The sequence below is a fragment of the Maylandia zebra genome, linkage group LG14, assembly GCF_041146795.1.
Source record: "Maylandia zebra isolate NMK-2024a linkage group LG14, Mzebra_GT3a, whole genome shotgun sequence".
Classification (NCBI taxonomy): Eukaryota; Metazoa; Chordata; class Actinopteri; order Cichliformes; family Cichlidae; genus Maylandia; species Maylandia zebra.
The window spans coordinates 15835923-15856003 of record NC_135180.1 but is presented as its reverse complement, the minus strand read 5'-3'; the positions used below and the strand labels follow the sequence as shown (position 1 = coordinate 15856003).

The 20081-nt window shown below is 39.9% G+C and overlaps 2 protein-coding genes across 47 annotated transcripts; one reads left to right on the top strand and one right to left on the bottom strand.

The window, feature by feature from the left end:
• Positions 1–132: 132 nt before the first annotated feature.
• On the bottom strand, positions 133–3079 carry LOC101481217 (uncharacterized). 2 transcript variants are annotated; one of them, XM_076892290.1, is made up of 9 exons: positions 2934–3079; positions 2759–2835; positions 2247–2503; positions 1819–2061; positions 1575–1712; positions 1243–1312; positions 1030–1157; positions 808–919; positions 133–632 (listed from the first exon to the last, which is right to left on the bottom strand). In XM_076892290.1, the coding sequence occupies exons 2-9, from the start codon at positions 2796–2798 to the stop codon at positions 160–162; spliced, it is 1461 nt and encodes a 486-aa protein (XP_076748405.1). In that variant the 5' UTR covers positions 2799–2835; positions 2934–3079; the 3' UTR covers positions 133–159. The 2 variants fall into 2 exon arrangements, with proteins under 2 accessions (XP_076748405.1, XP_004544061.2); XM_004544004.2 differs by having other exon boundaries at positions 2600–2835; positions 2934–3078.
• Positions 3080–4475: 1396 nt separating this feature from the next.
• On the top strand, positions 4476–19984 carry sh3bgr (SH3 domain binding glutamate-rich protein). 45 transcript variants are annotated; one of them, XR_013101661.1, is made up of 13 exons: positions 4476–4695; positions 6665–6850; positions 7031–7111; positions 9223–9297; positions 10899–11102; positions 11644–11673; positions 14995–15018; positions 15448–15474; positions 16016–16046; positions 16696–16722; positions 17780–17821; positions 18337–18398; positions 19243–19984. XR_013101661.1 is itself a non-coding variant. In XM_076892292.1 (12 exons), exons 1-11 carry the CDS (start codon positions 4651–4653, stop codon positions 18372–18374), a joined length of 768 nt encoding a protein of 255 aa, XP_076748407.1. In that variant the 5' UTR covers positions 4476–4650; the 3' UTR covers positions 18375–18398; positions 19243–19984. The 45 variants fall into 45 exon arrangements, 42 of the variants coding, with proteins under 42 accessions (XP_076748407.1, XP_076748408.1, XP_076748406.1 ...); XR_013101662.1 differs by lacking the exon at positions 17780–17821; XM_076892292.1 differs by lacking the exon at positions 16696–16722 and having other exon boundaries at positions 10899–11087.
• Positions 19985–20081: the final 97 nt, after the last annotated feature.

Here is a 20081-nt window from a genome sequence, read left to right as displayed (position 1 = left end):
AGTCTGGAGTAGAAAAACATTAGTTTACAGGCTGTTAATACGTTTCAGAAAGTCATACTGTGTGTGTTATGATGCAGAAAGGAGTTTCTCTATGGTAGCTGCATAATAATCATATGATGAGCTAGCCTGCACTTTCCTTTCAATTGCACTTTATTCAGTCTAAGAGCTGTGTGCTCCACCTCCATCAGTTTTCTCATCTGGTAGATGAAGCTCAGGAATTCTACTGAGGATCTCCACCTCAGAGCTTTCCTGTGGGCTCAAGTCCTCAGTGCTGTATGCTGGTCTTCCACAGTGCAGGTTCTCTGTGGTCTGTTTGAAGGTGTAGCTGCTTCTGATTCTGGGGAATCTGCTTTCTTTTCTCTTCGGTGCTGCTCGATTCAGACACCTCTCTAAAGTAAAGGCCATTGTGCTTTCGTGCTGTGTTTGTCGCGTCTCTTCCTGCACCTGAGGGGCTTCTCCGTTATTTTCATTTTCTGGGCTCTCATCTGAACAGATGTCTGAAAACTGATGTTTTACTATGGATTCAGGTCCATTGAGCGCCCGTGTGGGTTCTGGTTCCTCCTTTTCTTTGATACAATCTTCTTCATTTAGAGGCTCTGGACTGTTGTCTGAACTCCTGATGTCACTGCAATCTGAAAGCAAATATTTCAATTTGAAAAATACTGAATAACCTGACAAAATGCCAAAACAACTTATGCCTCTGTTACTACGATTTCAACCGTTCTTTTTTTCCCCCTTTTACAGTGTTTGGTTTCTTGATTGTATATTGTTAGAGAATTGTCACTTTGTTAGGATTGAGTAACTTACTTGCAGATATCTTTGCATCGTCTTGGTGATTCTCTTTTAAAGACAAATGAGCAGGACCCTTTCTCTCTAGACGTTTTATAACTGAAAACTTCTGCGCTGGACCGTAACGACCCTGAAACAAGAGAAAGATTTTAAATTGGTTTGCTGATAAAATAATTTAAAAATGATAAAAGACAGGTATGTGAGAAGGTTGTTCTGTTTTTGAGTAACTGAACCATATACCCAGTTCACAGAGCTCTCCTGCTGCTCCAGTCTCTGAACATGCTCTGAATATTCATTCTCCAAAAGACTTGCAGGGCCAATGGGGAGCAGGCCTAATCCATCTGTTTGAACCATCTTGTTTTCCCTGCCTAAAAATCAAAACCACTCAGACAGCCAGTCAAGCATGAGCAAGCTGCGATAAGGCAGATTGTTTTTTTTTGTGTTTTTTTTTACCTCTATTGCTCGACCCGTTCTGGAATCGGTGGGAGTAAATGTTACGTTTTCCCATTTCCCGCTCTCTGTACTGTATGAGTAAAAAACATACCGCACACCGATCATCAGTCAGCGCCTTTAAATTGTTTACATATTTTTTTATATATATATTTATTTATTGAAAAATGACAAGTGAGTTTAACTAGTAACACCCAAGCATAAGACCTTGTGTTTCTACAGTTGATCATTGGCTATTTTTCTAATCAAGACTTTTTCACTTTTTCTTCTCCCAGACTTATATGGCGACAGGGGGAGGTGCCTCAGAATGACCACACACATCTCTTTCAGCTTACCGCTAGTTCTCTGGTGAGCTGATATACTTGCTGTTGCAGGTGGATGGGTATTTTTCTCGCCTCTTTCATCTTTCTTTGCTCTGTGACTATTTGCCGCTTGAATGAAGCTTGGCACAACTCAAAATTCTTCTCCATGTCCTAGAATAGAGTGAAGAGACAATAAAGAAGCAAATGTTTAATGTAAAACATATTTTTTTAGGATGCTATATCGTCCACCATCATTCTACTCTCTGCTCCTTCGTACCAGTATCTTCTTGTCCTTCTCCTCCAGCTCAGCAGAGGCTTTGGCCAGCCTCAGGGTGAGCTCCTCCCGCTCCAGCAGGTTGTGATCCTGGCTGAGCAGCTGCAGGTGCTGGAGAGCTTCCCTTGTGTGCAACATTTTGTCTTCTGTGCTCCTCAGCTGCCTTGCTAGGTTGTCACGGCAGGTGCGGGTCTCACGGAGCAAATGCTGAAGAGCTCTGGCCTCGTTTTTGTGCTTGGTTTCAATCTGTGAACAGATATGGTCAATATTATGACAATAACAGAAACACTGATGTTGTTTGTGAGAGGGACGTATACAGGCACTATAAAGAGAAAGATGAGGAAAAATAGCAGTATTTTGTACACATACAGTTAATTGATAACATGAATCTGAAAAGCAAGAGAGACTAGTGGCAGAAACCACAAACCCACCTGTGCAATACTGTTCTCTGAGTCTTGGAAGTGCTGCAGTGCCACCATGTGGCGATGTTGCACGTTCTTCAGGAGTTTGTTCTCCGCCCTGGACTCACACAGCTGCTGCTGCAGACTCCACACCTTGTTCTCAAGCTCCCTGATGCGCTTCAGGCTTGGCTTTGGAGTCTCCAGGGACCTGATTGGAGGCAAGCTAACCATATAGCAGTTTGTAGTAGGGTTTGTCTTTTGCATGCTGCCCCCATGAGCTTTATTACCTGAAGAGGAAGGACACCCCCAAACACTTTACTCATGGTAGAGGGAATTGTATATAAAATATTTAGATATTGAGATGTTTGAGATATGAAAACTACCAAATACAAGTCTTCTAGACCGCTTTGATCCTTGCCACTGAAATGATGGGATGGCATCTGCTTTGTCTTCACACACAGAGGTGTATTGTGGATCATCAGAGCTACTGTATGATCCGGAGGGACTGGACCATATAGAGGTGTCAGAGCTGCTGGTCATACCTTCATCCTGCTTCTCGTGGGCAACAGCCTTCTGCATCATCAGGCCCTGCTACCTCCCACTCACGAATCCTCTTTACCTGAGAGAAAAAGCACAGTTCAAAGCCAGACTGGCATGAATAAGAATTTACACGAGGTAAAATAAATAATGCACCAGCCATAACGGTAATAAACCAACCTAAGTTGCTTCTATGCGTGGCTATCTTCTCAAACTCTCTCTGTTTCAGGCTGTAATGTTTAGCAGGGTAAACTATAGTTTGTTTATATACGAACTCGTTCACTATTCGTTGCTGGGGCTTTTTATTTATTTATTATTTTTTGTAGATGTACGTCCACGGTTGCCATGGTACCCAGCCGGTAAAGAAACAAAATAAAAAGAAAACAATAAAGTGACGGTAACTAGAAAAAAAACTGAGCAAAAAACAAAATAAACAAAAAAGACCATTGTAGTCCTGCATGTAGAGGAGATTCTTTTAAAATAAATGTTCAATGTCCTTAATTTCTTATGAAAGGGAATGTAGACCACTCACGAAGAAGAAAAAAAACTGTTCAAGGACTCTAACAGGGTTATTGAGTATGAGACTTTGTTATTTGCCTACTCGAGCTGGCTCCATTCTTACAATGAAACTAAAGTTTAGAAAATGAAAACTTCATGTGGAAAAACTGAACAGAATGTAATTTAGAAAGGATTTCACACTGAAAGGTACAGGTTGGCGGATCGAGCCAAATATCGATGACATCAATACCGACGCTGGTAGTGGTTCACTAGCATGATAGGATCGATACTTTCTTTCTATCCTCTGAGTTCAGTATTGCACTGAACTGTCTTAAATTACTGCAGTTTTTTATGAAAAACTATACCTCAAACATTATAAAAAAAAATGTCTGACTGACGATCAAGTCTATTTTATTTATAGCCTATAGCCCATCTGCAAAAACCCCACACATCTCCAAAAACCCCATGAAACACGGAATTGTTGGTTTATTGTGTTTACTAATATTTGTGTAAAATAACAATGATAGTGATCACAGTGTCATTAAAATGTGTTTAAGAATTTGCAATCTGATGATGATTATTCTCATAAATCAGCATATACTGATCTTGGTATCGACAATACTAGCCCTTTATTTACTTGGTATTGGATCGATACCAAAATTTGCAGTACCGCCTGTAATCTTTCAAACATCTCAAACATCTCTTACGAATCAGTTTTTGGTTATATTGGTTATATAGCCTTTAATGCAGGCAAAATTCTCACTGACATTAAAAATGTCTTTGTCAAGAGAGATCTGATAGAGGGAAGCAAAAATCGCAACAGATATAACATCACAGCTCCAATAAGATATTTTAATAATTTTTAGGATTAACATGTAGGTAAAGTAACACAGAGTCATAAAGATTACTTGCAAAAACACAATTTCTTTATTTTATGTATGATCCCTTTGTAAAAACCTTTTCACCACAATATCTTTACCAATATAAGCAAAGGTGTCACGCAAAGAAAACATACAGAAACATCGGAATACAGTTTTTGGCAGCCGATCACTTTTTGGCACAACACCGGGTTTGAAAACCTGTCAGCCTATAGTGCTGGTCAGTGCTATTTCTGTCCATATATGCACTCAGCAGGACGCTGGGAACCAGCTCCACTGCGCCCCCTCCCTCACCGACAGACAGCTGAAGTTGCCAATCAGTGTTTGTGAGTAGTGCTGCGCCCCTACGGGCCGACCCTCACTAATGGAGCCTGGAGACAAAAATAACCGTGTGTGTGTGTGAGTGAGTGAGTGATCGCTGTGCTATGTCTCCGTCCAGGGTGTGCTCTAATAATAGAGAAGGCTGCCTGCTCCTTTAAGAGACCGCTTGTTGCATAGTCGACAAAATAAATTGTAGCAAAATGGTCATTAAAGTTTTCCTCGCGTCTTCGTCGGGATCCACAGCGGTAAGCTTTTTACTCCAAAGGATTTATTTCTCTTAAAGTGAACTTTTGTGGTTGTAACCGGCCAGGACTGTCACTCATACAGTGACACGAGAGCGTTAAACCTCGAAATGAATGTGACTTGACTTTTATTAGGCATATCTAAACACTGCAGGCAAGTGCACGGTTTGATTTGTGCCTGAGTTTACGCCTGAGAGGCTCTGGTTCTCGCAGGTCGATGTGATTTATATGCAGAGCTTTCTAGAACAGGGGCTCCCAAAGTTTTTTGTTTTTTTTTGCATGTGCTTGACGTCGGTGTCTCCCCCAAAAAGAGATTTAACATGAAACTTTAAGTCAGACTCGCATTGAGGTAACGGTGTATATGTTAGGTGGGATGATAACAGCAGAGGGGAGGGTGAATTTATTTCTTACATCCACTTTTGGCCATGCTAAAGTGGTTGGGGCCCACTTAGCAGTGTTGTATCACAACACACACTACTTGGGGTTTATCCTTTGAGTGGACTTGTTTCATGCGGGTATGGTCATCTACCCGTATTAGCAGATGACACTCAATGACTGACCACAACAGTCCTCATTAACTCTTAGAAAATGCATCGTTGTTTATCCTCTTATTTGTCCCTTTTTCGACCCTGCTGTTTGTATTTTTTTTATTGATTTATTTTTTCATTTTTACACTTTTTAATCAGTTTTTTTTTATCAGTTTAAATATGATCTGTCAGCAGATGTAGATACAAGTAAAAAGATCAAACATGAAGACATTCAACCTTCACCAGAGCCCAGAAACATGGATTATGGATTATTAACAGACCAAAACAGAAAACTATTAGTCATTCAACACCATATAACACAAGGATAATAGCATATGTTGGCATCTGAGAAGCTGGAAAAAGCAATCATGTTGTGTTTCTGCTTATTTAAGGGCTTAAAATAAAATAAGATCAGATAATATACACTCAAGAGTCGCTTTATGAGGCACACCTTGTTAGGTCATAAAGGGATGGACAGGGTCAGCAGCAATCAATACTCCAGTAGGCTGTGGTGTTTAAATGGTGCTCAGTTGGTACTAAGGGGGCTAATTGTACTGAGATCCACATCCGTTACACAACCACCAGCAACCTGAACTGTTGATAAAAGGCAGGATGGAAGCATTTTGTGTACACTAAATTCTGACCCTATTCGAACATTGCAGAAAAACTCAAGACTCACAGGACGAGGCGATGTTTTTAGTCTTCTGTTGTCCAGTTGATGAGCCTGTGTGAATCGTAGTCTCAATTTCTTGTCCTTAAATGACAGGAGTGGCACCTGGTGTGGTCTTCTGCTGCTGTAGTCCATTTGCTTCAAGGTTTGATGTACTGTGCATTCAAAGATGCTCTTCTGCATACAAGAGTTTTTTTTTTCTTTTTTCTTTTAGTTAGCATTGCCTTGCTATCAGCTTGAAGCCTCTGGTAGACCTCTGGTATCAACGATGGATTTCTGCCCAGACAACTGCTGCTCACCTGCTTTCTCATTTTGAGACCATTGACTGCAAAGCCTGAGATAGTTGCGTGGGAAATGAAATTAAGCCACAGCGTAAAACACAACCTGTAACAACTTATATACTATGATAGATGAAGTAGAAAAGCTCAATAAATATTAATAAAAAAAATACAAAATGAAAACAAGATAAGTAAAAAATACACAGAAGATAGGACACCTGTTACATAGACAATAATAATAAACCAAGTACGGTGAAAAAAATAAAGTAAAACTCGTACTTCTTTTAAATTGTTGTCAATGGTTTCTGTGTTTACTTAGTAGGAGAGGATGGGAAGGGAGCACTATGTAGAGCATCAGATGTGAATCCATGCTGTCATTTAAATAATGTTAGTTGATATTCCAAACCCCAGAATGCTGCAGCTGCCATCCTGAGGTTAAATATTCCAGGCTTCTCCTCATATACAGTGCAATCAGGGAGGATTTCTCTGCCTCGCAGATCAAGAAGAAGCAGCAAGATGTGGTTGGCTTCTTGGAGGCTCTTAAAGTTGACTACACTCCACTGGACATCGCGTGCAATGAGGACAACCGCATGTGGATGAGGCAGAACGTCCCTGAGGACAAGAAGCCAGCCAACGGCATCCCCCTCCCCCCACAAATCTTCAACGAAGAGAGTTATTGTGGGGTGAGTATACATCGCATTCAGATACGCCAATGTTTTTAACTTGTGTCTACCTTCAGAATATTGAGAGAAAAGCATAGGAAATGCACTTTAATGTCTGTAATGGAACAACTGTAGCAACAAAGTTAAAATTGGAGGGAAAGTAAATTATTGTATTGATTTAGATCTCTAAATCTTGTGCAGGACTACGACACATTCTTTGATGCCAAAGAGGACAATTTAGTGTACACCTTCCTGGGGTTGCCCCCTCCTCCTGGGTCAAAGGTCAGTATTATTTTCTACTGTATGTTGTGGAAAACGTATGCAAAAGCCACATTTCTTCTCTAATATCTCTAATCTTTTACTTCAGTACTGATACAACAGAGTTAGTCCAACAATTCAGCTTGGACTAATTCTGCTTTGACTTTCTTCAATACACAATATTCTTTTATCGATTGTATATGAATTGCAACATTATGATACATTATGTTTTAGTTTTCCAGGTAAGACTTGAGAGTTTAAGGTGATTAATTTGAATCAAAAGAATGTCAGAAGAATAAATGCTCTTCTTTATTGTTATTGAAAGGTTTGTAATCAGATGAAATCAATGTATCCAGCTATCATTTTGGACACAAACAGGTTTAACTCCCTTCTTATAATGAGGGGGTTCCTATCATTTATGGCTCATAAAACAATAAAAAGTCTGAAAATACCATGATGAATTTTCAAAACTTCATGTGTACAACAAAATTCCCAATTAAATAAGAACATCTGTGCTGTCATAACGTACAAGTAAAAACAAAGATGCAACAAATAGTCTCTCTTCCTTTATTCATATATTAAATAATTTAGACCACGTTTATGCTCATCACAGGAAAATTCTTTCAGAACTTAGGTTGTGTGTACCTAGTTTAGGCTGCACTTTAGTCCATAAGTATTTGAACTATTACACGTTTTGTAGTTTTAACTCTTTGCACCAATGCAGTGGGATTTAGATCAGCCAAAATGTGATTGAAGTGCAGACTATTGGCTTTAATTCAGGAAGTTTAACATCAGTTAAGTGTTAACTGTTTATGAAAAACAGCCCTTTTTGTACAAAGTAATCACTTTTCTGATCTTCAAAAGTAATCGGACAACTAGTATAGTTTTAAATATAAGGATTGTTTATTGGTTTTTTTTGTTTTTTTTAATGACCTCCTGAAGTGTAGAACCTATGGTTATCACCAAATGTGGTGTTTCCTTGTTTAAGATGCTCTGCCAGCTTTTTACTGCAGCCACCTTCACTTGTTGCTTCTTCTGCATTTGATTTTGTATTTAATAACTACGAAGCTGCTCTGTTGGGTTGAGCTCAGATGCCTGACTTGGCCATTGTGAGTATCATGTTTCTTTGCCTTGAGGAACTCATGGGTTTCTTTTGCAGCACGCTTTGGGTTGATATACATTTGCATTGTGAAGCTGTTTGATCAGTTTTGCAGCATTTGGCTAAATCTGAGCAGAGGGTGCAGATCTGTACACTTCACAGTTCATCCTGCTGCTTTTGTCAGTCACATAATCATAAACACTAGTGACCCAGATGTACTGGCAGCCATACATGCCCATGTTATAACATCTACAGTATTTCTCTCCTTCTACTTACTTTTTTCTTCCAATTATTCTTTTGCATCTTAGTTTCTGTTTCTGTCCAAAGAATTTTTTCAGAGCTGTTCAGGCTCCTTTAGATGTTTTCTGTCTCTAACCTGACTTTCTTGCTCTTGAGTGTAACTGGAGGTTTGCAACTTGTTGTAAACTTTCTGTATTTACATTTAATAAGGGTCTTGACTGTAGGTCTTGACAATGAGATGCCTACCTTGTGACGAGTGTTCTCGATGTTGTAAAGTTGTATTCATCCATTTTAACTGTCTGTGATGTCCCTGGCATTTTGGTGTTAAGCAAGCAGGTGATTTGTGAAAATGAATCAGTTAATTACCTTTGAGACTCTGAAAATGGGGAAGTGTGTATAAAAATGGCTGTAATTGCTAAATTGCTTTAGTTAAACCACTGAAACGGAAGTTTAGCACTTCAATCCTATCTTAATTGTTTGGTTTAAAATCCGCTGTGGAGGTAATTATGGCCCTAACTGTATTTATCCAAAGTTCCAGTCTTCATATATCTGCTTTTGACTGATGTGAGATTCGAACACATTTTTCAAAATTCAATTAATTTAAAATTTAAAACTGAAATTTGTTTTTTCTTTAACAATTAAATGTGTTGAAATTAGATGCAGTGGAACTTGTTTTGTAGGTAACCAGATCTGAGTGACTAAAAGAAACAAAAACATGCCGTGGACATTTTGGCAAGTTATCCGGACACTAAATGTCAACGCGATTGTGTTAAACCTGGTAATTTCCTTGGTACAGGAAGCAGAGCAAGCTGACAAGGATAACATTGTGGAGAATGGCACCCATGCTGAGGAAAACCTTGACGACACAATAGTAATGCCTTCATTTAGTCTGTGTTTAGCTTCTTTTCACCGTGTCTCATCTTAAATTTTCAGCGTCACTTAACAACTTTCCTTCTGTCCATAACTGGTGACTTAAAGAGATTCCTAATTTCTTCATGGCTGCCCTGTCTCATCTACCACATCGACTTATTCTGGTGTTGCATGAGTGAGAAATGTGAGCTCATAATAACACACTATTCTGATTTGTCATCATAACACTGTGACACTGCATTGCTGTGTTCAGACTGCCAAAGGGCTGTGAAGCAACCAAACTGTGGTATTATTGTGTGTAAATCGTAAAATTTGATGTTTTATTTTTATCAAAAGCATTTTTTTCTAATAGATATATTTAATAACATATTTATTTCTGACAAGATTATTACCACGAGAAAATTCCTGCTAGTTCTCAGTTCACTAGAGCTTACCTACCGTAGCCCAGATTTCCCTTTCTAATTTCCCAAATTTTAGCCCCAAGAGTAACGATTTTCTGCAGCACTGATCTCTTGTCCTATTTGCAACAATATTGCATTTTACTGTTACATTTCATGTTCTTTATCATTTTTATCACAATTTTATAATTTTAGTCTCTGAAGTAGGCAATGCTTCAGAAGAGTCATATGGCAGAGAAAACGTGACTTAGTAGTCAACAATTTGCTAATAATATATTTAGGATTTCCAGTTACAGTATATATTCTCAATATGAGATCAATAAATTTTCATCAGTCTCTTCACATAAGAGACAAAGCCAAAAATCTGTATTGTAAATGATGACTGCGTTTAACTGTGACAGTCCAGGAACACTTTTCACATCGGCCTGCTTCAGAAAGACCGCGCCAAACTACTTTAGACCAAACCTGTATTTCTGGTTAATTGAACTAACAATGTGAATAAGATGTTTTTAGATTTAGCCTTGTAGAAGAATAGTTTGACATTTGGATAAAGATACTTATTGGCTATTTGAAAGAGATATAACACAATATGTTAAAAAAACCCATATTGTACCTCTCTTATAACTGAAAATTTAATGTGAAATTATGCTAGTATTAGCTTAGCAGACATGGTAAAAACAGGTAATCTAGCAAATGAGTGCTTCACAATTAACACGTTACATTTGGTGTGTTTAATCTGGCGCAGTAAACTTTTTAAACTAATGAATGTTGGACAAATACTGTTACCTGTTTTTCTTTGTTTGTTTCTTCCTTTTACAGGTTTCGTGTTAGGCTAAGTTAAGCTAATTTGCGGTTAGCTGTAACTTAATATTTTTTTTACAGAAAAGAGAAAAATATCTATATTCTCATTTTAAAATGTCAGTATTAATTTTTAGCATATCCAACTTTGGATTTGTTTTCTAACAACCTACACCTTGACTTTTTAGCTTTCCCTTCCTATTTTTATTTATTTATTTATTTTTTTAACTGGATGACAACCTACCAGGATAACATCATTGTTTTGAGTTCATAAACCTTTCCATCTGATGAGCCAACCATCGTAATGCTGCTAAAGCAGTGCCTGAAGTAGTATATCAGATTTTTTTTTTATTTCTTTGTGTATTTCTTCTTTCACACACTATTGTTTACACCTTACAATAACAAGGTTCCAGTGGAGGATCGTAATGGGGATTCAAATAAAGAGGTGAAGCAGGCCACTGATGAGAATGAAGAAGGTGAGGGTGATGAGGAGGAACAGGAGGGGGCAGCAAAGGAAGAGACTGCAGAATCGGTAGGAGACGAAGCCCCCACAGTGAAGGAGGAGGAGGAAGCAGCAGTGGAAGAAACAGACGAGGTCACAGAAGACACTGTAATTACGCCTTAACTAGACCCTAATCTCCCTTCGTTTTTCCTCTGCCTCCATCCTTGGAATGCCAATTTCTTCCACTCAGAATCCTTGTTTTCCCTTTAATCTCCTCCTTTACTCCACATTTAAGGTTTCCCTCATTTTCAAGTCCCTGTCAACCTTGTATCTGCATCTTCTCCTCAAGTCTCCTTCCCTGGACTCAGTAATTTACTAATTCACCTCGCCGAGATCCCTAATCATCATTCTTACACGTCTCATCATTGCCAGTGGATGTTTAATTTAATTATTATTGCCTTTCTGTCAATTCCATTAGGTGTCTTATGTTTGGTTTTTGAGTTGATGACACAATTCACTTACTGTTAACTATCCTGGTCAAGGTGTGTTAGTATAGGGTCCCCAGAAACTCCTCACTCTGTCGTGTGTGTGTGTGTGTGTGTGTGTGTGTGTGTGTGTGTGTGTGTGTGTGTGTGTGTGTGTGTGTGTGTGTGTGTGTGTGTGTGTGTGGTCTCTGATGTCTCTAATGCTATCTTATCTCCACTGTCAGGAGGGCCAAGCAGAAGAGGAAGAAGAGCAGGTGAGATTATCTAAAAAAATTCACGTAACACTTATTTCACTATTTAATAGGGAACAGTGCTTTATTGATGTTTTATAGACACAATACACAGAAACAGCAGCAGTTACTATCCCAGCATTTTTAATAACTATGTGCATTCAATAAATGACATGTGTTCTTCATCTTTTTTATTTGAGAGGGAAAATAATTTATTAACATACTGTGCAACGCATGCAGAATAATTTAAGCGGGTGCTTATTAATTCTTTCTTTTCTTAGCAGTCATTGCTGGTTTAGACCAGTCTTCACCTTTACCCAAACACGTGTACTTGCCAGTCATTCAGACTTTCGGACACTGACATGAGCTAAACTTATAAAAGATTTCTAAAAAGTTTTGGGTCACTTAAATTTTTTTAATTTTTTTAATTTTTTTTTTTTTTTACATTATTTTGGATGTAAAATTTTGTGAAAGGAGTCTGCTAGAAGGCAGTGAATCTCACTTCTGTCCAATGGCAGCCATAGCCAGGTGAGTTGTTGAGGATAGATTGAACTTTTCTATCGGTAAGCACTGCTGTTTCTGCTACTGTTAGCTGCTGTTAGCCCCTGTTAGCCAGTGTTAGTGAAACTTTCTTTGAAATTGACCTAACATTATTGGGCTTGGACACTAAGTTTATGAGAATACATAAAATTGTTGGAAAATTGAATTACACACTTATTAATACATAGTTACAACATTCTAGGTTTTTTGAGCATCAAATAACTTCCAAAAATGAATTATTATACCTCCAAAGGAACAATTTAAATTTGGCTAGTCGAGTGTGTGAAGCATTAGTCTGCGTGAGTCAGTTGCAGTCTCATAACGGCCCCAAAAGAGCCCTTTTCTAAAACTTAAGTCTTCTTGTTCTAAAAAACCAGGACTATTCCATCCAAGGAAATGGACCCCCCCCCCCCCCCCCAAATTTAAGATCCTTAAGACTTCATAGCAGAGAGTTTACTCTGTTCTGGGAAGATTTCGGTATATCTCTTTGGAGAAGATGCAGTAAGCTGCTATTCTGTGATAACAGAGTGACCAGTCCCTGAGTTGCTGTGGGAAGTGACTTAGTTTACTGTAGGAAGCGTGGGGGGAAGGTTTCCATATTACTTTAACAAACTGCTCTGCAAAGGTGTGTTTAATGACACCAGAGTTGGAAGGATGAACTTCTCATTGTGGCTAACCTTGATTTCTTCACTGTATTTTCTATTCATTTAAAGTTTAAGGCGAGTCTTTGAAAAATGTGAATTTTTCTGTGTGACCCCACACTTTTGAATAGCAGTGAAAACATGCTGTACCACCTCCCTCACTCTGTGCTTGTCAAGGCCAGTGAGAATTTTTCTCTCTCTTTGTCTCCCATCACTTTCACTGTTTACAAAAATCTGAGTGCTTAAGAAACCTCTGCTATTTAAAATATGTCTTTTAATCTTGTGCAGTGTAAACACTTATAATACGGGGTTTTAAAGCAGTTCTAACTGAGATAGGCTGAATGCAGGTATAGCTCAGTAGGTAGAGTGGTGGCCCCATGATCGGAAGGTCGGGGGTTCGACTCCACTGAACGGCTACCCTGAGGTACCCCTGAGTAGGGATGGGTACCGGTATCTGGTGCCATTACGGCACCGGTTCTGACATAAACGGTAGTAACCAGACCGAAAGGAAGCGCACATTTCGGTGCTTTATTTTGGTGCTTTTTTTCCTGAGATGTCATACACTTTGGATTCCAGCCAATCATTTTACCTTTGTGAGCGTAGTAGGCGGGCCCAGGTACGTACGTTCTTTTAGAGCAGAGCTACAGATTAAAAATGCCCAAAGCGAAGCGGTCAAAGTCTGGCTGTACTTCACAGCAAAATATGCAAACTCAGCAGCCTGCAACAAGTGCTTTAAGGTGATACTGTGCAAAGGAGGTAACATCTCAAAACTGATGAAACACCTGGCGACGTATAGGGTTTTTTTAAAAGCCGAGAAATGCGCCGTATTTGATAGCTTGCTGTGAGACCTCACATTGAGCACATCTACTGCGGGTGTGATGCCTGTTATCGGACCCGGAGTTAGCAACATCTGCAAAAAACCCGAAGAGTAGAGTCCTGGCCCCTAGCCCTGCCAGTGTAGCAGGATGATGACGGATGATGATGGCAGCAGCAGCCATTCTTCTCTGCGTGAGTAGCTTAATGTTGTTCGTGTGTAATTTACGTTGAGTAGGCTAACCACATTATTACATGAAGGCATGTAAGGTGAACTAGCAAACACCGTCGTAGTTACATGAGGCTGTCTTCTTGTTTAATGGCAGATACTCCCTTCACCCTGGTCAAAAAGGCTAAAATGAGGCTAAAAGAAAAAGTGGAAAACAGCCAAACATGAGAGGTTTTTGGACAAAGTTTGTATTTTTTCCATTGTTTAAGCACTGCTTCCAGCCAAGAGTGATGCCATAAATCCCCTATAGCTGCAGAAAAGGCACACATTGTTATCTTTTTACAAAAAAAAACAGCTGAACATGAGTGTTTTGGACCAATTATGTGTTCTCTATTCTTTAAGCACCGGTTTAAGCACTGGCACAGTTTCAAAAGTACCGGTTTGGTACTGGTATCGGATAAAACCTAAACGATACCCATCCCTACCCCTGAGCAAGGTACCGTCCCTTCACACTGCTCCCCGGGCGCTGCATTGGTGGCTGCCCACTGCTTCACTGGGTGAATGGGTTAAATGCAGAGGAACTATTTCCCTATGGGGACTAACACATACACATTAAAAAAAGCTGCCTAATTGACTCACGCGTTAAACACCAAATGACTGATCTCATTTAGCATTTCAGAGTTGATATGTTGTTGGTTTTTTTTTGTTTTTTTTGAGTTCATGTTCCAGCCCATCCCTCACCTGACTCATTTCACACAGGCTAGGTCAGGGGGGTCAAACTCAATTTACATTGTGGCCAACATACAGCCCACATACAGTTTAACGACGCATTTAATCCCCTTTAATATAAATTAATTTCAGTATTTCTCAGTTTTTATGCACAATAAAGAAATGCTGCTGTAGTAAATGCAAGAATGCTAAAAGGTCTTTATCTGTAGGAAAAGCAGCAAAACTTAGTAAAATACAGTTTAAAATCCAATATTTATGCCTTAATTCACATTTCCCCCAATGAGCTTGATTGAGGTCTTTGCGGGGCTGATTCTGGTCCCCGGGCCTTGTGTTTGACACCCCTGGTCTAGATGCATCAATATCAGAGCTGTGTCTGCTGGTTCCTCGTGTACACAAACACACACACGCTGTATGACATTTGACTCCTTTGCCCTCTTGGTTTGCTCCCTCCAGGAGGAAGAGGATTTGCAGTCAGAGGTAACTGTGCTTCTCTGTTCGTCTCTTTCTGTGCGGTTCCTCCATACAGTCATCAGCAGTGTGGGTTTGATGGTGCAGATATCAGGGAAGGTCGTCCAGATGGGTTTGGGAGGGTCTTGGTCTGCCTTTTAAATTGCCAACTTTGAAGACTTCACCTGTCTACCCCTCTCTCTACTCTCTCTTTATTACGATCTCCTCAAGTTTTTTTTTTTTTTTTTTTTTTTTGACCTTTCCTGTCTTTCTGCTAACATCCCGTTCCTCATTTCTTCCCAGTTTTCTAGCTGCTTCCTGACAACTTCGACTGTTCCCATAGTTTCATTTGAAATCATAAGACATTTCCATACCACATGCCTGTTGTGCTCTTTTGCTCCCCACACAGCCGGCTGACCTGCTGCCTGTTACTTTTTCTTTTTCTTTTTTTTTTTTTAGGAGGAAGAAGAGCTACGACAGCTTGAGGTAGATTCATGTTTTATTTTAAACTGCTTCTAGCCTTCCTGAGTTTGTCTTGTTTTTTTCTTTTTGTTGTTTTTGTTTAGTGACTCATTACTTTGTCAGATTATTAATCTCTTTCACACCTCAAGCATTCCTTCAATGATTAGTATTTCACTATTTGTTAGCATATTTTGTCTTTTGCCAGAAACAATGAATTGGTCGCCTCGTGTCTGTGATAACAAAGGGTCAGAGTAAAATGCTAAAAGACCAAAAAAACAACACAAGTCAAAGTCAAAGACGTATCATCCAGAGTGATGATTAATACAGCACCTCAAGTAATTCTCATAAAGAAATGACCAATATAGGGCTCATTAAAAAAGACAATCATGGTAACAATGTAATAATCCATTTTCCTCAGTTATGTCATTATGTTGAAAGAGTGTTTTGTGGGCCTTTTTTTGCCCTGGATTTTGCCTGTCAGGACACATCCCCAAAACTTTTCAACTTCATGTGACCCAACTTTCAAAAAGCAAACTCACACACTTGCTCTTGCACTGTTTTTCAGTCTGCACCCTGTGGACAGGGTTTGAAGTCTGGTGAGTCAGCCCAGCCGGTTTTTCACCCAGCGTTGCTCATCTCAAGGGTAGCTCCTCTAAAGAGTCCACACTTTAACCATTCCCTAAATCAGACTCTGCCCCCTGCAACACACCAACACAATGAATAATCAGTTGGTTCAAAAAGTTGTTTTTAAAAAAAAAAAAAAAAAAAAAAAAGTCTGGTTCTAAGTGCTGTGTGAAAAGGGCTCTGCTTCTCAGAGACATTCCAGCCTCTGCTTGAGTTTACGCTGCTTATGCTTCAGTGCTTCGCCCTGCCGTTTTTCCGCTCTTCCTTCCCATCTGTTTTGTCCTTGTCCAACCTCTCTTGCAGGAGCAAGACGAACAAGGCAGTGCTGTAGTTTCTGGTGGTTCTACTTTTTTTTTTTTTTTTTTTTTTTTTTTTAAATTAATTTTTTTAAAGCTTGACAGACTTGCCCTTCTCTCCCTTTCTCCTTCTTTCTTTTGGTGTGCTGCATGGACTTTTAGGTCCACTTTCCATGGACATGCCTGCTGGTTTGCAGCATGATAAACCTGATCATATTTGACCTAAACCTTAAAGGTGGATTTCATGTAGTAACAGATATGCGAGTCACATATGGACCATAATGTTGGTTTCTTTTTCAAAACTGCCTGATTTCGTGTTCCACAGGAGGAAGAAGAGGCTGAAGTGCAAGAGGTATATCTGGATTATAGAATCTTTGTATAAGTTTTGCACGGTGTGAATCACACAGAGACTGGGATTTTTCTTTTCATGCATGATCCGATTGCAGAGAAAGACTGTGTGCACATGTTCAGGCGAACTCTCTCTCCTCAAGATCGTACTTGTCATTGGTTCAGTGAATATTGTGTGCAGTATAACTCATATGGCCTCAAACAAGCCAGGACAAAGATGAGGTTGTTCAGAGTTGGAGCAAACTTTTATGAAACTTTCACAGAGAAACATTCTGCAAGTCTGCCAAGACGTTTTCCCTTTTTTAGTTTTGATACCTAAAAAAAACGCTTGAACGTTCCGTTGTCTTCTTTTAAAACTTGGCCTGCACGCACGTGAGGATAACTCGGACATGTTTGGTTTTGTTGTACTGGGAGATGGGGCGCACTGACTTGACAGGATGACATTTTTTTTTTCTTTTTAAAGAAGCCATGGCTTTTGTTCCTTTTTTGCCAAGAGCAATCTGAAGAAAGTGGACGTGAAGTGGATGTGACAAGTTTCAAAGAAGATGGAGGAGACGGAGCACATCTTGTTCTCATGCAATACTCAGAAAAAGAAAAAACATTTCACGTTAGACGACACACTGCGTTGTTTCCAGGCTTACTGCTCTCTTAGTTTGGGTCACCTGTTGGAATAAAGTGGTTGTAGGATCGAATAATAGATAACCTCAGTGAGCGTGTTGTTTACTTCAAGACTAACCAGGAGCAGCATTCGCGGCTTGAGTGGTAACACTTAAAACACGTGACACGCAGTTTAACCTCATGTTACACGGTGCGCCTGCTTAAGCACCACTCTTGTCTCACTTAGGTCATCTCATTAAAAACAGAACTCCATAACTAGTTTCCTCAGTTTTTTTTCCGACCCTGCTGTCATCACCACTGCCCACGCTTGACATCTTCTCCATTTTTAACCCATCCTTAACACAGCCACTAACATGGGAAGTCGTCTCACCTTCTCCCTATTTAAGCCATGACTTCACATAGCCCCTCCCTCTTCTTTTTTTATTTTTTAATTTTTTTCAAAGGAGGAGGAAGAGGAAGAAGAAGAAGAGTTGGAAGAAACACAGGTAGTATTACAGCAGTTTGTCACATGTGGTCTTCTGCCTGTGCTTGCCATGCCTGGTCCAGTGTTGTAAAGAGGGAAGATCTTTGTGTGCGACACAAACACACATCACACATCTTGGTAGCTCACTCATAGTAAAGACTGTGGGTTTGTTTGTTTTTTTGTTTTTTAAATTGCAATTCAAATAGTTTTGTTTTATTTATGCAACAAACTAAGAAACAACTGCAGTCTTTCCACTTTGAATCCCACAAATCCTTCTCCGGTTGATGAGACGCATCCAGGTAAAAGGTTTAACAACGAGAGAGTCTCAGCTATCATTGGGATCGCTTTTTTTTTTTTTTTTTTTTTTTTTTTTTTTTTCTCCCCACAAATTAAAGCTTGCACCGTTAGAAACATTAGAATAGAATACACAAAGGCACTTTAAACAGATTTTAATCCGACCTTCTACCACTGCCACGTGTCTCTGCTTTCTGTGTGTGTGTGTGTTGGTTATCAATACATGATTTTGTCTTCTAACAGGAGGAAGAGGCGGAGTAGTTGAAGCTAAGCGATGCTGATGATGTCGATTTACTGCTCCCCAGGTAAAACCCTCTGCTTTTTTCTGCTTTACCACTGGAGGGCAGTGCGATGTTATGTGGCTCGGTAGAAGAATGGCTAGAAACTTCTGTGTGTTGCTTTTCTCTTTGGCATTTATGTAACCAGATTAATTAAAAAGATAAACTTGCATTCAGTACAGATTTTTTTTCCTTCTTTTTTTGTGCTTCTTTGACCCTGTTAACAAAGCTCTGTGCAAAATACAATTACGCAACCTGTATTGTATGCATGATGCAGTGGCATGCATTAATATCTAAAACAGGCAAGTTTTTCATTAAAGCGCTAAGATCCTGCTTACTTCACCTTGGTGTTTGGAAGGAGTTATCTTTTTAACCTGCACTTGCTGCAGCGTGTTTGCAGAGGACTGCCACTGTTGACTCATCTGCAAACAGCTTCAGTGGGTACACAGCATGCCTGGGGATCACCTAGATCCACCACCAAAGCATCTCACTATCCCCTGTTTTTCCCTCGGAGTCAGTGGGACTAATGAAGATATTTGTGGTGATTAAAAATTCTAATCTTCTTTTAGCTCTTTTGTGTGTTTAAGGCCTCTATGTCCCACTGAAGGAATAGCTTTAGAGCTGGCCCTGAAAGAGTGGCAGTGCCCACTCTCCTTCCTCCCCTCCCTCCTCTCTAAGCTGTGCACCAGCCCCTGCGAGCCCCTGTCACGCCTCGTTTGTGAAAGCTGTTAAGTGAGCTTCAGAAGTGCCTCAGGAGGTGCCGGCACGCTGGGTGGCACAGGCGCGGCGATGGTGGTGTCTTCCTCAGCCACCACGGACAACTCAGTAATGTGTGACCTATTTCTAGTCATCTGTTTTTCTTGTGTCGCAGCCCGAAGGAGCCTCCCGTTCCATCTCTTCCTGACCCTTGACACTTGGCCCGCCCCCCTCAGCCCCATCAGAAAGCCCCTCTACGTCTCCGCAAAGCAGCACATGACCCTACTGGAAACCACTGGTCATGTGCTTGAAGGCTCCATCCCAGCTGAAAACGCCTAACCCACATTTGCCTTACACCCTTCCCTGTTGACTGCAATGTTGACTTAATTTTTATATTTTGCGTGTACAGACATACTGTAATGAAAAACGAGCAGAGTAGCCTAGCGGTGTTGGTTTGGTTGTTTGCCATGAGCAGCTTTTTGTAAAATGCACAGTGGTTTTGTTAAACTCAGACCCTTTTCCCATGTTGTACTTGTAGAAGTTCTAGTTTTCTAACACAAAAGGCCGACGACCTATGAAGGAAAAAAAAAGAAGAAGAAGAAGGAAATCCTGGCATATCCTAGCTTGTGACTCCTGGCTTGTAGATTCAAAGTGTCATAAGTCACTCTCTTTCATAACAGTTCTGTTCTTGTGCTCCTAACTTCATGCCTTATCTAACGGCAAGTGTGTAAATTCAAACTGCGACTTCTAATGGCAGCGAGAAAGGAAATAGACACATGCTGCAAGACTGCAAACCCCTCCACCACCGCCACAGCTACTTCTGCCAGAAATGCTGTCTAATCAATGCACTTTGTTGAACGAAGAGTGAGATGTGGCTGAGATGTTGGAAAAGAAAATAAAGTGGACTCGTAAAAACATTCTCAGTGGATCTTTATTTAAACTCTTTTGTTGGCATATTTAAAGAAGAATGGGCTATTGTGCATGTTGGGGAGTGTAGGGGTCAACAGGAAAACA